Source organism: Carlito syrichta, unplaced genomic scaffold, assembly GCF_000164805.1.
Source record: "Carlito syrichta isolate Samal-C Ts95f unplaced genomic scaffold, Tarsius_syrichta-2.0.1 Scaffold303036, whole genome shotgun sequence".
Lineage (NCBI taxonomy): Eukaryota > Metazoa > Chordata > Mammalia > Primates > Tarsiidae > Carlito > Carlito syrichta.
The window spans coordinates 120908-136781 of NW_007247132.1; the positions used below are offsets into that span (position 1 = coordinate 120908).

Below are 15874 nucleotides of genomic sequence, written 5' to 3' on the forward strand. Positions count from 1 at the left end.
TTTTTGATCTATCGTAGAGATGAGGTCTCGCTGCCCAGGCAGGTCTCGAACCCGTGGGCTCAGGCAGTCCACTCATCTCAGCCTCCCAAAGGCGTGGGGTTACAGGCTGAGCCACCGAGCCCGGCTTGGACCCTATTTTTAATTGACCAATAACATCACCCACTAGGTTGTTTACAAAGAAGTTCTCTGGTACAGGAATTCTTTCTTTATTAGCTCTTACAACTAGATTTTTGTTCGGAATGCTATTATTTAAATTGTAAGCTTGTGAGGCAGTTTTCTGTCTAGCTTAAAGCTAATTCTTCTCAAATGTTTGTTTATGACTTTAAGTATATATTTGTACATGTGCATATTTGAAGTTTGTGCACTTGATACCCATACTTCAAACATCTTGTGAATTAAGGGAGGACACTTATCATTTTTAGAAGTATTGTAGTTATTGGGCTGGGTGCATTGGCTCACGCCGGTAATCCCAGCACTTTGGGAGGCTGAGACAGGAGGATTTCTGGAATCCAGGAGTTCAAGAGCAGCATGGGCAAGAAAGCAAAACCACATCTCTACAAAAAATAGAAAAATTAGCTGGGCATGTTGGCATGTGCCTATAGTCCCAGCTACTTGGGAGGCTGAGGCAAGAGGATCACTTAAGGCCAGCAGGTCAAGGCTCCAGTAAGCCATGATCATGCCACTGTACTCCAGCCTGAGCAACAGAGTGAAACTATGTTTAAAAAAAAAAAAAGAATATTGTATAATAGTTACTATAAAGAAATGGGAAGCACTCTCAGGCTTCCCTGGAGAAATCACTGTGGTCAGAGTTGTCTTCCAAACTAATTCTTCAGTTCATCTAGATTCTTTACTTGGGGCCTGAGTCATCTAGAATCCATATTTGTTAACACACAAGGGGCAACCACCTTTTCAATGACCAGATTCCTTGTCTGCCATCCAATGTACATATTATGGTTACCAAGACTCATAAGAAATCTAGAGATTTATAGCAAAGAACCTGAATAATCTCAAAGGACATTTTCCCCAAGTTGTGGTAGTGATTCTGCTTCCTTATTCATTTATTTATTTATTTAATTAGAGGCAAGGACTTGCTATGTTGCACAGGTAGGCCTTCTGGACTCCTGGACTCAAGTGTTCTGCCTTTCAAGTAGCTGGGACTGTGGGTGCGCACCACCACGCCTGGCTTTATATTGCTTTATTTCTTTTATTTTTCTTTTACTTTTTTTAAGAAAGAGGGTCTTACTCTGTTTCTTAGGCTGCCAGGCTGGACTGCAGTGGCATAATCATAGTTCACTGCAGCCTTGAACTCCTGGGCTCAAATGATCCTCTCGTCTCAGCCTCCTGAGTAGCAGAGACTACAGATGTAAACCACCATACCTGGCTGAATTTTTGTATCTACAGTGTCTCACTATGTTGCCCAGGCTGCTCTTGAACTCCTAGCCTCAAACAATCTTCCAGCCTTAGCTTCCCAAAGTGCTGCAATCATAGATGGGAGCCTATTTTGTTTCCTAATGCTCCTTTCTCTAGCTCTTGCAAAGCATAAGCATGCCCTTAATGAGTGGTGTCTTTTCCAATATCGTACTTATCTCACATCATTAGTAAGAAGAGCCGCTACTTCATGCCAAACACTATGTAAGAAGTGATTTCATGCATTCTCTCATCATCACAAAACAACTCTAAATTGGTTTCATCTCCATTTTACAGGTAGAAAAACTAAGACTCGTTTACCCAAAGTGTCACAGCTAGCAAATAGAACCAAGTTGGAATTTAACCAGCCTGAGTCCAAAACCCATGTTTCTTATACAAAAGAAGTCTCCTACTTCAGGTTAATTATTAGGATGGCTTCTTGACGTCCTCAGCTTCCCATCAGTAGTCCATCTTCCTGAGGACAGGGACTTGATTCACGGCTGTGTTCTCAAAGCCTTGAACAATGCCTGGTATGTAAAGACAATAAATATGTGTTGGGTTATATGAAGAGGACCCCCCAAAAACAGAATTACCTTTTGGAGGGTGGGCCCTTGTAGTACAGGCTTCCCTGGCTAGGTCAGTGTTCTAGGAACCCATTGGCATCAGTGTACCAGCTAGCATTGTTGTGAGAGGCTGTGTTCACTTTCAATGAATTTGTTTTGGAGATTCTTTCAACACCTTTGCCCATTTCATGATGGGTAATTTACAAGTGCACCTGCCCACACAGCACTGAGTGTTCAGCAGTTTTTGACCAAAAACATCATGACCTCTGTGTCCCATCCTCCCTATTCAGCCGCTGTCACCCCAAACGACTTGTTTTTATTTCCTCGGATGAAAAAAGTCCTCAAAGGGAAACATTTTGCTGAGGTGGAAGAGGTAAAACCAAAAATGGCAGAAGCACTAAAAGGCACCCAAATGGACAAGTTCAAAAACTATTTTGGGCAGTGGAAAACGCATCTTGCTAGGTGCATTGCACCAAACGGAGAGACCTTTGAAGGTGACTGAAGTTTAAACATGTAGGAATAAATACACAGTTTTTTATAAATAAATTCTAGGTTCTTCTGGGTCCCTTTTCCTATATGACTGAGTGGTTTCTACTCTGGGGAGATTACTGAAGAGTACCTTTCCTGTGATGTCTGAACCTTCCCCTTATCCAGCCACATTTTCAGGCTACTCCCATTTCTCCCTCCCTTCAACTCCAAACTTCTTGAAAGAACAGTCTCGGCCAGGCTTGGTGGCTCAGCCTGTAATCCCAGCACTTTGGGAAACTGAGGCGAGTGGATTGCCTGAGCCTGTGGGTTTGAGACCCGCTCGGACAACTTGGCAAGACCTCATCTCTACAATAAATTTTTAAAAATTAGCTGGGTGTAGTAGTGTGTGCCTGTAGTTCCAGCTACTTGGAAAACTGAGGTGGAAGGATCGCTGGAGCCCAGCAGGTCGACACTGGGGTGGCCGTGAATGTGCCACTTCTCCAGCCTGGGCGAGAGAGTGAGACTCCAACTCAAAAAAAAAAAGAACAGTCTCCACTTGCCTCCTCCGTCTCCTTCCCTTAAAGCTTAAGTGATTCCCCCCTTAAAGCTTAAGTCTTGCTGTCAACATTTCTCCTGGATGTTACCAGGGACCTCCAGTTAGCAAATCCACTGTACAAATCCCAGTCCTTATCCTGTTCTTCCTCTCTGAAGAATGTGGCAGTGTTGACTGCTCATTCTTTTGACTTCCATGAATAAGGGTGAACTGTGGGTTTCTCTGAAGCCCCCTTCCTTCACTTATCCTTTCTTATTCGTATCCCTTCTGTATTCATATCTCTATCTCCCCCTCCCCTTTTTTTTTTGAGTCTCTGTTGCCCAAGCTGGAGGGCAGTAGCACAATCACAGCCACCGTGCACAATCACAGCCGCCTCGGCCTCCTGAGTAGCTGGAACTACAGGCACACCCAGCCAATTTTTTTTTATTTCTATTTTTGTAGGGATGAGGTCTCACTATGTTGCCCAAGCTGGTCTCGAACTCCTGGGCTCAAGCAGTCCTACCACCTCAATCTCCCAAAGTGCTGGGATTCCATGTGTGAGCCACTGTGCCTGGCCCAGCTCTTCCTTCTTTATACACTTCCCCTTGACTTTCTTTTTTTTTTAATTTTTAATTTTAAAGATGTGGGGTACAATTCAGGGTTAGGTATACAAATGTTCATTATGCAGGTACCCTTGTTGATGAAGTGTGATCCCCCTTGACTTTCTAAACGCCTCCATGAGCACCACCAATCTGATGACTCCTCATCTCTTCAACACTGAGCCAGGCCGTGTTCCCAGTGACATCTCCCTCTTCCAGCAGTGCCCTTGGTGCTGGAGAAGCAAAGCAGCGGTACACATACTGGAAGCAACACTCCCACCTTCTAGAGCTCACGTTCTAGGATACAAGACTCATCTCTGTTTCCTGTGGCTGTCCCACCAGCTCCAGTAGTCCAACACACCCCAGGATGAGCTCATCACTTTCCTATGGGATCTGCTTTTCCTCTTGTTCATGGCACCATCATCCTCCTGTTAACCCAAAAGAGACTCCAGAGTCTTTTTTTTTTTGAGTCGGGGTGTTACTTTGTCACCCAGGCTGGAGTATGGTTCACAGCAGCCTCCAACTCCCTAGGGCTTAGATGATCCTTCTGCCTCAGCCTCCTAAGTAGCTGGGACTACAAGCACGTATCACCACATCCGCCAATTTTTTAAGAAATTTTTTTGTGGAGGGGAAGTCTCACTATGTTGCCCAGGCTGGTCTTGAAATCCTGAGCTCAACCAGTCTTCCCACCTCAGCCTCCCAAAGTGCTGGGATTGTAGGCATGACCCATCACACCAGCCTGAGCCTTTTTGAGCCATCTTTCTCCCTGGCTCCAACTTCCAAATGAGTTTCCAAGTTTGTTGGTCACTGTGGTGGCATTCGCTTTCTGTCCCTTCTGTCCCTTCTCACCTTCACTGTGCTGGTTCAGGCCTTCTCACCTCTTGGTTATTGCAGGCCACATAACTAGGCTGTGTTGGGGCTCCCAAGACCAACCTCAGGTTCATGGTCACTAGAAGGACTCACAGGACTCTGCTGAGGCAGGCACACAAATAAGGTGGAGGATGGGGAAAGAATTCAGAGCAAAAGCAGCAGAAGAAAAAGGCACTTGGTGGAGTCTGGGGGAGCCGGTGCAGGCTGGAGCGGCCCCCGGCAGAGTCACATGGATGTGCTGAATCCCTCTGGAACAAGTTGTGACAAGACGTGACTGTCAGAGACTCTGTGTCTAAGGCTTCCGGGGTCCTGGTACTGGGCCTGGAAAGACTGAAGCCTCTTTTCTGGCTTCAGGCACCCTATGGATAGCATGTGTGTTGCACATCAGCCACATTGCTTGCATGAGTGACGTAGGCATGTGAGCTGCTCTGACCAAGCAGTGAAAGTTTTGTTGTTGTTGGATTTTGTAGGGGGTTTTTGTGTGGTTTTGTTACTATTGTTTTTGAGTTGGAGTCTCACTCTGTGGCCCAGGCTGGAGTGCAGCGGCATGCTCGTGGCCACTGCAGCTTCTACCTGCTGGGCTCCAGCAATCCTTCGGCCTCAGCTTTCCAAGTAGCTGGAACTACAGGCACATGCCTCCTTGTCCAGCTAATTTTTTTTGTTGTTACTTATCGTAGAGACAAGATCTCACCAAGTTACCCAGACTGGTCTCAAACCCTTGGGCTCAGGCAATCCTCTTGCCTTTGTCTTCCAAAGTGCTGGGATTACAGGCGTGAGCCACAGTACACTGCTGTTTTTTGTTTTGTTTTAATTTTTTTTTAAATAGAGATGAAGTCTTACTATGTGTCCCAGGCTGTTCTCGAACTCCTGGGTTCAAGCAATCCTCCTGCCTCTGCCTCCCAAAGTGCTGAGATTGCAAGGCGTGAGTCACCACGCCCAGCCAGCAGGGAAAGTTTTATACCAGAGTGGAGAGCTGTTTAGCAGTTAAGTTCCCAGGTGCCAGCCAGGTCTCGATCTTGCAGATAGGCCTTCTTTAGGACAGGCTCTCAGGCCTCCCAAGTTCACTCTTTTCTGCACATGAGCCCTCTGTTCTGCCCCACTTTGATCTTGCCTGCTGCCACCAGGACAACTCTGTTCTGGGCCTTGCAGAAACTTTCCCTTCAGGGACTCCCTCACACCTGCCCTTCACAGCCTGACCACAGTCTACCTTTCAGCCTTTTCTTCATCCTGAAAATGCCCTTCCCAGCCAGGCGCCCATAATCCCAGCACTTTGAGAGGCTGAGGTGGGAAGATCACTTGAACACAAGAGTTTAAGACCTGCCTGGGCAATATAGTAAGACCTCATCTCTACAAAAAAATTTTAAAAATTAGCCAGGGGTATTGGTGTACACCTCTGTCCCAGCTACTCGGGAGGCTGAGGCAGAAGGATTGCCTGAGCCCAGGAGGTCGAGGATGCCGTGAGCCATGGTTGTACCACTACACTCCACCCTGGGCAACAGAGTGAGAGACCTTGACTCCAGACGAGTTCTTACTCTGTTGCCCAGGCTGGTCTCAAACTCCTAGGCTCAAGCAATCTTCTTGCCTCAGCTCTCAACGCTGGGATCACAAGCATGAGCCACCGTGCCTGGCCCAGCATAATTTCTTTATACTTCTTGTGTGCTTATCATCATCTACCTTCTATTTTACTTGTTTAATACAACTTTTATTTCCCTACTTATTATAAACTTTGGAAGGAAAGGATCCTGGTTCATCTTAATACCCATTAAGCCAAAGAAGCTTCTGGCACCTGAGAGAACCTCTGTATTTGTGGACCAAATTCCAAGTGCTGCATGGAGCTCATTGGCACTTCATGGACTTGTCCCTCTCTTGGCTGTAATTTTCTCCTGGGGCCTTGAGTCATCCAGCCCTGGAAAACAGTTCCCCGGGAAGTCATCTATCTGTCTAGTAATCTAAAGGCTAAGAGCTCAGACTCAGACAAACAGCCCTGGTGTAGGCTCCTGACTCGACCCTCAAAAGCTTTGGGACTAAGTTGATCTCACGAAGCCCCAGGACCCTCTATCCTAAAATGGGTCTGATAACTGTACAAGAACTAAATAAGAAAACACTTAAGAAGCGCCATGTTAAGCACATTACCCAGCTTGATAAGACTTATCACATACCTTTTTTTTTCTTTTTATTTCTTTGTTGTTGTTGTTCTTTTATAAGAGACAGTCTCACTATGTTGCCCGGGCTGGAGTGCAGTGGCTGTTCACAGGCCTGATCCCACTACAGATTAGCATGGTAGTTCTAACCCGTTATGTTTCCAGCCTAGGCTGGTTCACCCCTCCTTGGGCAACCCTATGGTCCCCCACTCCCAGGAGGTCACCATATTGGTACTAAACTTAGTGTAGACACTCGATTGGCATAGAGCGCTACAGCCCAGAACTCCTGGACTCAAATGATCCTCCACCTTGAGTAGCTGTAACTACAGGCATGTGCCACTGCACCCGTCTGCTTTTTATTTCAATAGCTTTAAGGAATGAAAATAGTTTTGGGTTACATAGTTACATCTATACTAGCAAAGAAGTCTGGGCTTTAAGTGTACCCACCACCCCCACCTGTGTTATTACACACTTTATCTTACCAGGAACCAACTGTCTTTGTAGCTGTCACAAGTACACGAGGTCCAACAATGAGGTTAGCAAACCATCCTAGGAAAAGCGCTGTATACCTCATTGCTGAATATCACTGTGGTCACCTTAGAAGTACTCCCTTTGGGAAGCTATGTACCGACCTATCAAAGCAGTTTTGGAGCTCTTTCTGGAATGGCCATCAGAGCTGTCATCATTTGTTGAGGTGTGGCAATTAAGTTCATGAGCTTGCCATAGTGCACTTCAGTTGGCAGCACTGTACAGGTGATTGTATTGGAACACTGTCCCTACTCACCTAATCTGGCCCCCAGTGACTTTTTTCTTTACCCAAAGATAAAGGAAATGTTGAAAGGAAGACATTTGATGGCATTCAGGACATCAAGGGTAATACGACGAGAGCTCTGATGGCCACTTCAGAAAGAGTTCCAAAATTGCTTTGACGGGTGGACTAGGCACTGTTGTGGTGCATAGCTTCCCAAGGGGAGCACTTCCAAGGTGACCATAGTGATATTCAGCAGTGAGGTGTGTAGCACTTTTTCTAGGATGGTTTGCGAACTTAATTGTTGGACCTCATATTCCACTAATTTTTACTGTTTGGTTTTTTGTTGTTGTTTCTGAATTAGCTGGATCTACACAAGTGAAAAAGACTTGAATGGGAGCAGCCACTGGGGAATCATTGCAACTTACAGCGGAGCTGGCTATTACCTGGATTTGTCAAGAACAAGAGAGGAGACAGCTGCACAGGTTGCAAGCCTCAAGAGGAATGTCTGGCTGGACCGAGGAACCAGGGCAACTTTCATTGACTTTTCAGTGTACAATGCCAACGTCAACCTGTTCTGCGTGGTCAGGTGTGTGCGGAGGGCATGCGCCCCTCCTGTCTCTGTATAGCTTTGTGTATATCCTACTTTGGAGATAGACCAGGAAACTTCTGCCTGCACTTAGCTACTGGAGGGTGCCCAGGATCCAGACCGAGGGGCTGAAACTGAGGACTTCTTGATTAAGGATATTTGGAAAGGAAGTTAGGATCTGAGACTACTGTACGTTAGAAAGAACCTTAAGTTTGGTCTGAGCTCATCTTAATGCTGGAAACTTTCCAGAAAAAACACTGTGTATCACGCACATCTATCCTTACTCACTTTAGGGATGACGGGTGCCACGTGCTTCGTCCCTGTGTCCCCTGGCCATCAGTCTTGCCTCATTTCCCTGGGCTTTCCACTCTCGGATGCTGCTCAGGCTGTGAGAACATGGGCACAGTCGTCAGGGGCTAGGCCTGATGTGCAGTAGGATGTCCAGGTACCTTACTCACGCTCAGGGCTACCAGATGCACGTAAAGTCCCTTCCACAGATCCTGTGATGTTACCATCAGGACTCTCCCGGGAGAAAGGAAGTTGTCAATAGACCCCCTGGTTTGTCTGGGCCTCTCATTCATTCAGCAAACATTTATCAGATAGGTAGTATGTGCCAGGCACCGTTCTAGGCTTTTGGGAAGCATCCATGAATAAAACAAAGATCCCTGCCCTTTCTTTTTTTTTTTTTTTTGAGTTGGAGTTATGTCACCCAGGTTAGAGGGCAGTGGCATGCTCTGGCCACCACAACCTCGACCTGCTGGGCTGCTGCGATCCTTCTGCCTCAGCCTTCCAAGTAGCTGGAACTACAGGTGCGCGCTACCACGCCCGGCTAATTTTTTTTTAATTTATTGTAGAGATGAGGTCTCGCCAAGTTGCCCTGGTGGGTCTCAAACCCACGGGCTCAGGCAATCCTCTCACCTCGGTTTCCCAAAGTGCTGGGATTCCAGGCTGAGCCACGGAGCCCGGCCTTTGCCCTTTTCATTTAACCTGTAACCAGGAGGAGATAAATGATGGACAATAAACAAAAGAAATGAATAATACGGACTATTAGAAAGTAGTAAGTGTTTTTGTGGGGGGTTTTGTTTGTTTGCTTGCTTGTTTGTTTTTGAGTCGGAGTCTCACTCTGTCGTCCAGGCTGGAGTACAGAAGCACGTCACGGCTACTGCAGCCTCGACCTGCTAGACTCAGGCGATAATTACACCTCAGCCTCCCGAGTAGTTGGAACTAGAAGCATGTGCCACCACGCCCGGCTAATTGTCTTATTTATTGTAGAGATGAAGTCTTGCCAAGTTGCCTAGGCTGGTCTCGAACCCCTGGGCTCGGGCAATCCTCTTGCCTCGGCCTCCCCAAGTGCTAGGATGACAGGAGTGAGCCACTGCACCTGACGTAATAAGTGTTGTTTTAAAAAAAGAAAAGAAAAGAAAGAAACAGTAGGGCAAAAGGATCCAGAGCTCACCCTCGTTAGTCTTGCTGGCGAGCATGTTGGCAATGCCCACACACGGCCATCGTGGGTTACCTGCACTTAGGCTGATGCCCAGTAAAAGAGGCGCGTGCTCTCGCGAAAGACACAGGACAAGAAAGGTGTGTTTTCGCAAGAGTCTGACTTAATACCCAACTCCATGTGGCCTGCTGGATTTTCCAGTCCTTGTATTTAATAACTTTTGTAGAAAATAATATCACATTCAGTCAAATACAGGTTGAGTATCCTTCATCAAAAATGCTAGGGACCAGAAATGTTGAAGATTTCAGGTTTTGGAATATTTGCATATCCCTCATGAGATGTCTCGTTGATGCGCCCCAAGTCTAAACACGAAATTCGTTCACCCTATACACATGGCCTGAAGGTCATTTAATTTTAACCTTGGGGACACCAAATCAACTTGTGTGTCGTGCACCAGCGTTTTGGCTGTGACCCATCATGTAAGATCAGGTGTGCAATTTTCCACTTGGGATGTCATGTCAGTGCTCAACAAGCTTTGGATCTTGGAGCAGTTCAGATTTCGGATTTTGCTATTAGGGTATTTAACCCATAGCCTATCTTACTAGAAATGAGATGAAAATCTACTGCACTCATTGAGCTTCTCCTAACGACTCCAATGAGGATAAAGGAATAGGATTAAAAAGCAAGAGGATAAAAACAGGCAGCCGATTCTGACTGACATTGAGTAAATATCTTGAGTATTTATTTTGCCTCCCCCCATACTTAAGGATGAAGCAATGACTTCACTTCTCTCCACTGTTTTCTGAGTTTCTGGAAGTAGTTGACCAAATGCAGGCCAGAAGGGCCATGAAGAGATGACTTGACCCGAGAGGCCACTTCCTTTCCTGCTGAGGTCCCCTGAGGCTGTCACGCATAACATACTCCACTTCTGTATTGGTCTCCTGAGCTGTTGGTTCTCACACCTGCTCTCCCACACGTCAAATAGGAGGGAATGAACTGGGGAGTTGACAATGCAGAGGAAGAAAGATGTTCACGCTTCTCTGACCAGTTCTGATTTGCCATAGTCTCTGTCTTTACTTGATAAATATATATATATATATTTTTAAAATTTTTTTTAGTAAAGTTAGGGTCTCACTATATTGCCCAGGGTAGTCTTGAACTCCTGGCCTCAAGCAATCCTCCTGCCTCAGCCATCCAAAAATGCTACGATTGCAGTCATGGCCACCACACCCAGCCCTTTTACTTGATGATTGCTCCTGCATGGGCCTTGAGTGCTCAGGTTCTGAGTGTGGCTACCTATCTTTCATGGGAGGGGTAGTGATGGCTGATCACTGGGTAAAAGACTTTACCTTTGAAGTGTTAAAATTAAGGAAACTGAAATTCTGTTTCTAGTTAGATGGGAAGACTGAAGCATTTAGTGAATCACTCAACTTTCTCAGCAGAATACCTACAAGTTGGGAATTTGGCAAGAAAAAAATCCTCAGTTCCATTATGGTAATGAAAGTAGAAGAATGTATGTTACTGTTTCAGACCATTAGCAATGCATTGAGTACCTACCTATTAACTAAAAGGCTCTGGGAAAGGGAGCAAAAAAGTCCCCAGACAGGGACAAACTCTTCAGTGCTGGTCATGTGGCACCTGATGCTTGAAGGAGAGATTCAGTTTCTGTCTCTTTCTACATACAAAGTATACATGCTACTTCTCAACTGGATCACTGTGTTTTGAGTGCATGGCTTATATTTCCTTTGTTCTTCATGTTGCCCAGTAGAAAGACTTACATTTAATAGAAGTCCTTGAAATGCTTATTTGTTAATTAATGTTTGCATTTTAAAGAAATTATGCAGGCCGGCATGGTGGCTCACACCCGTAACCTCAGCACTTTGGGAGGCCGAGGTGGGAGGATCACTTGAACCCAGGATTTCAAGACCAGCCTGGGCAACATAATGCAACCTCATCTCTACAAGAAAAAAAAAATTCGCTGGGTGTGGTGGCACATGCCTGTAGTCCCTATCTGCTTGGGAGTCTGAAATGGAAGGATTGCCTGAGCCCAGGTGGTCAAGGCTGGTGATCGTCATAACGCCAGTGCACTCCAGACTAGGCGATAGAGTGAGACCCCGATTCAAAAAAATATTAAAGAAAGATAGAAATTATATAGCATTTTGAGCAGTATAAAAACCAGAAAAGTAGAAGAAAGACTGAGATGTAATTCTTTGAGGCTCAAAGACTGTTTTATTCTTTTTGTGGCAAGTATGGAGAGTTTAGCTGTGATAAAAATGTTTTGCTACTAGTTTGGGGTGTCTGAAGGAAGCAGTTTTATTTCCTGAGTGCAGGGACAGAAGAGATTCGCGTCCTTCCCTGGTTACATTTTATGTGTTGTTGTTGTTGTTTTAATTGTTCTTGTTGCAACGCAGGTTATTGGTTGAATTCCCAGCGACTGGCGGCGTGATTACATCCTGGCAATTTCAGCCTGTAAAGCTGATCCGATACATCACCACATTTGATTTCTTCCTAGCAGCCTGTGAGATTATCTTTTGTTTCTTTATCCTTTACTATGTGGTGGAAGAGATATTGGAAATTCACATTCACAGACTACACTATTTCAGGAGTTTCTGGAATTGTCTGGATGTTGTGATCATTGTGGTAGGTTTAAGAACAACACAAAATCCCCTATTCGGTTCTAAAAGCATGTTGCTTAGAGTCTTTGATCTCCTCAGCATTGTGATCTTAATATTCCCAAAAAATAATATCAAAATTTCCCTCAGTTATATCTATGTCTGTCCCTAATTATTTTTGTCGATCTGCATAAGTAACTTTGCTGAATATGAATTGGAGAGGTGTTTACAGTAAGCTCTCAGCAGCACCAATAACAAGAATATGTCTGTAATTCATATTTGGCTTTAATATATACCATAGGAGATATGGAAGAGAAAACAATGTTTGTTTGCTAATGATACTTTTCTTCAACTGCTAGTAAAAATTAATTTCTGTTTCTCTGACGTGTGTAAAGTTATGGCAAGAAAAAAGCATCCTGACAATATTTTGGTGGCAGAGAAAACCTTTGCAGTTTAAAGTTGCCTGCAAAATTTAAGTTATGTCCATTGAAGTTTTCTGTATGGGGTATAAGAAATCAAAGACGGCCAGGCTCGGTGGCTCAGACTGTAATCCCAGCACTTTGGGAGGCCAAGGTGAGTGGATTGCTTGAGCCCATGGGTTCGAGACCCGCCTGGGCAGCTTGGCGAGACCTCATCTCTACAATAAATCAAAAATTAGCCAGGTGTGGTAGTGCGTGCTTGTAGTTCTGGCTACTTGGAAGGCTGAGGCGGAAGGATCGCCAGAGCCCAGCAGGTCGAGGATGCGGTGGCTGGGAGCGGCCATTGCACTGCAGTCTGGGTGACAGAGTGAGACTCCAACTCAAAAAAAAAAAAAGAAATCAAAGGCAGAGTCATATAATCAAGATTATGGCACTTATAGATGCTGTGCCTGTACTTAACTTTATTATAATATCTAACGTTTATTCAGGATGTTTTCCTTTCATCATAATTAATTTTTTTTTTGAATCAGAGTCTTACTCTGTTGTCCAGGCTGGAATGCAGTGGCACACTCATGGCCACTGCAGTCTCAACCTGCTGGGCTCAGACAATTCTTCCATCTCAGCCTTCTAAGTAGCTGAAACTACAGGTGCATGCTACCACACTCAGCCAGTTTTTTAATTTATTATAGAGACAAGGTCTCATCAAGTTGCCCAGACTGGTCTCGAACCCCTGGGCTTAGGCAATTCTCTCATCTCAGCCTCCCAAAGTGCTGGAATTAATTATAGGTGTAAGCCACCTATGCCCTGCTAAAAACTGATTAATTAAGCATCATGTCAGTCACTTCCTTCCGGAGGCCTCAGTATAAAAATGAACTTTTGCAAACTTTCTCCCTTCAGTGATAATAGATCACCTTTTGCTGAGTCCTGCTATACACGTAAGCACAGAACAACATCCTTAATTGCTAGATGCTTACAAGTTTTGCTGGATGTAACTGTACCTTGTCTTACTCTGGGTCCATCCTTTCCACTGGCCTCAGATAGAAATGATCTTCTGAAATATCAGCGAAAGATGCATCATCCTAGCATTCTCTCTTCTCTTAACCTTCTTCATGGGGCTTCTTATTTCCTTCATCCCACTCCTAAAAATTTTTTGGCCTTTGACACATTTATATCAAGTAATTACCACACCATTTAACAAGAATCAGTTAATAAAATATTCTTTAAATGGTATTCATTTGTGAGTGAAAGAATACTAAATAATAAAAAAAAGATCCAGGCATGATGGCTCACGCCTGTAATTCCAGCACTTTGGGAGGCTGAGGTGGGATGATTGCCTGAGCCCAGGGGTTCGAGACCAGCCTGGGCAACACAGCGAGACCTCATCTCTACAATAAGTAAGTAAATAAATAAATAAATAAATAAATAAATAATAAATTAGCCGAGTGTGGAGATGATCTCTTATAGTTCCAGCTACTCAGAAAGCTGAGGTGGAAGGATAGCCTGAGCCCAGGAGGTCAAGGCTTTGGTGAGCCATGATTGTGCCACTGCCCCCCAACCTGGACAGTGAAGAGAGACCCTGACTCAAAAATAAATAGGTAGATAGAAAGATAGAACTACGTGGACATATATTACAAGGCAATAACAATATTAGCAGCAGTAATTATGGCAATAGTAGGACAACCCTCTTTCAGGTCCCCTCCCGCTTGGGAGCTTTTTTGTCTTCTTAATAAACTCTTCTGGAAAAAAAAATTATGGCAATAGTAGAAATAGTAATGGCTAACACAGAAACTACTGTGTGTTAGGTGCTGGTCAAGGTGTTTTTCGCATGCAGAAACTCGTCTGTTCCTCACATTCCTAACCCTCCTCACCACTCTGCCACTACCTCTCAAGCAATGGACTTGTGTTCTTCAAAAAATGTTTTACTTACAATAAAATTTCCTGTGAGAAAAAAAAAAAAGTTCCTGTAGAGTAGATAGCATGTGGAACCATCAGAACCTGATACATTTAGACATGTATCCTACCTTTCATGATGGCAGTGCAACGTCACACAGTTCACACAATTCAAGATAAACGCTCAACCCCCAAATTCTCATGTATTAATAATGAATAGAGTTATGAAAGAATTTCAGTATCTAAGGAGACAGGAGAAGTAATAATCCTGGAAAAAATTTGTCAAAATATTTCTGTTCCAAGTGATGGCAGGTTGCAATCCATCTACACTGAAAATCATTCTAGAATATACTTATTGTTTGCAACTCAGGATGCCAACCCTACCTCTGGGTTCATATGAGTTCATTTACTTTTAGGTCATAGAGAATAATGATAAAAAGGTCAGTGTGATAATGATTTTAAAAAGGTCTAGTTAATAACAGATTCTTTTTTTAACCAAATAACTTGGATATCAACAAAAGACCTAGTCAGTGGCATTCAACTTTTTTGATCATCCAAATCTACCAGTGAAAGTTTTTACTACATACCCTATTGTACTGTACTTATTTGTAAAGTGTGTGTGTGTGTGTGTGTGTGTGTGTGTGTGTGTGTGTGTGTGTATAGCAGGTATATCTTTAAAACCATATGTATACATAGAATGTAAAAGAATAGGATAAAAATTGATACAAATAGAATTGTAACCATTTTTTTTACCACCCACCTGGAAGTCATAAGATTTTCTTCCAACACCCAGTAAAATACCTGCTTTGGAAACCACTGGGAAAATAGCCGATGATATCACAGAAATTGAGAGTAATTCCTTTGACTCAGCAGCCATAGCATTTTGCAGATTTCTCCGAAAACTTGCTTCACTGTGCTTTTTAATTCGTTTAACTCTTAGTACTTCCAAGACAACAATTCAGACAGTGTAGTTTATACAGAACAAGGAAGGGCTACTGGAATCCCACTTGCCCTGGGAAACGTTCTCTGACGAAGCAGAAGCAAGGGCATGTGTTCTGCTGCCTTCTACTCAACCCTAAATGTATCCTACCTTCCCCCAGACCTTCAAACCAATGAAAACAACCAAGGCTTTTTGTTTCATTAATATCTGGCCTGAACGTGTTTACGTCCATCTGAAATGTAAAAAATAAATTAAATTCTAAATAGAAATATAGCTGGACGTGCGGGCTTATGCCTGTAATACTAGCACTTTGGGAGGCAGAGGCAAGAGGATTGCCTGAGTCCAGGGATCCAGGGATTCAAGACCAGCCTGGGCAACTTGGTGAAACCTCATCTCTACAATCAATCAAAAAACTAGCTGGGCATGGTGGCACACACCTGTAGTTCCAGCTACTTGGAAGGCTAAGGTGGAAGGATTGCCTGAGTCCATCAGGTCAAGGTTGTGGTGTCCATGAGCATGCCACTGCACTCCAGCTTGAGCAACAGAGTGAGACTCTGACTCAAAAGAAGGAAGGAAGGAAGCAATGTCTTGAAATCACTTTGAAAGTATTTTCCCTAGTTTTCTTTTTTGTTTCTCCAACAGATACTCTGATGCC

General features: G+C 44.2%; 1 protein-coding gene across 1 annotated transcript in view; it reads left to right on the forward strand.

Annotated features, from left to right (window-relative positions):
* The window catches only part of PKD2 (polycystin 2, transient receptor potential cation channel), a 47428-nt gene that overhangs the window by 3817 nt on the left and 27737 nt on the right, over positions 1-15874 (forward strand). The window contains exons 3-4 of the mRNA XM_021712049.1: positions 7693-7917; positions 11770-11998. Of these exons, the coding sequence (XP_021567724.1) occupies positions 7693-7917; positions 11770-11998 (454 nt within the window). The remainder of the gene's footprint in view (positions 1-7692; positions 7918-11769; positions 11999-15874) is intronic.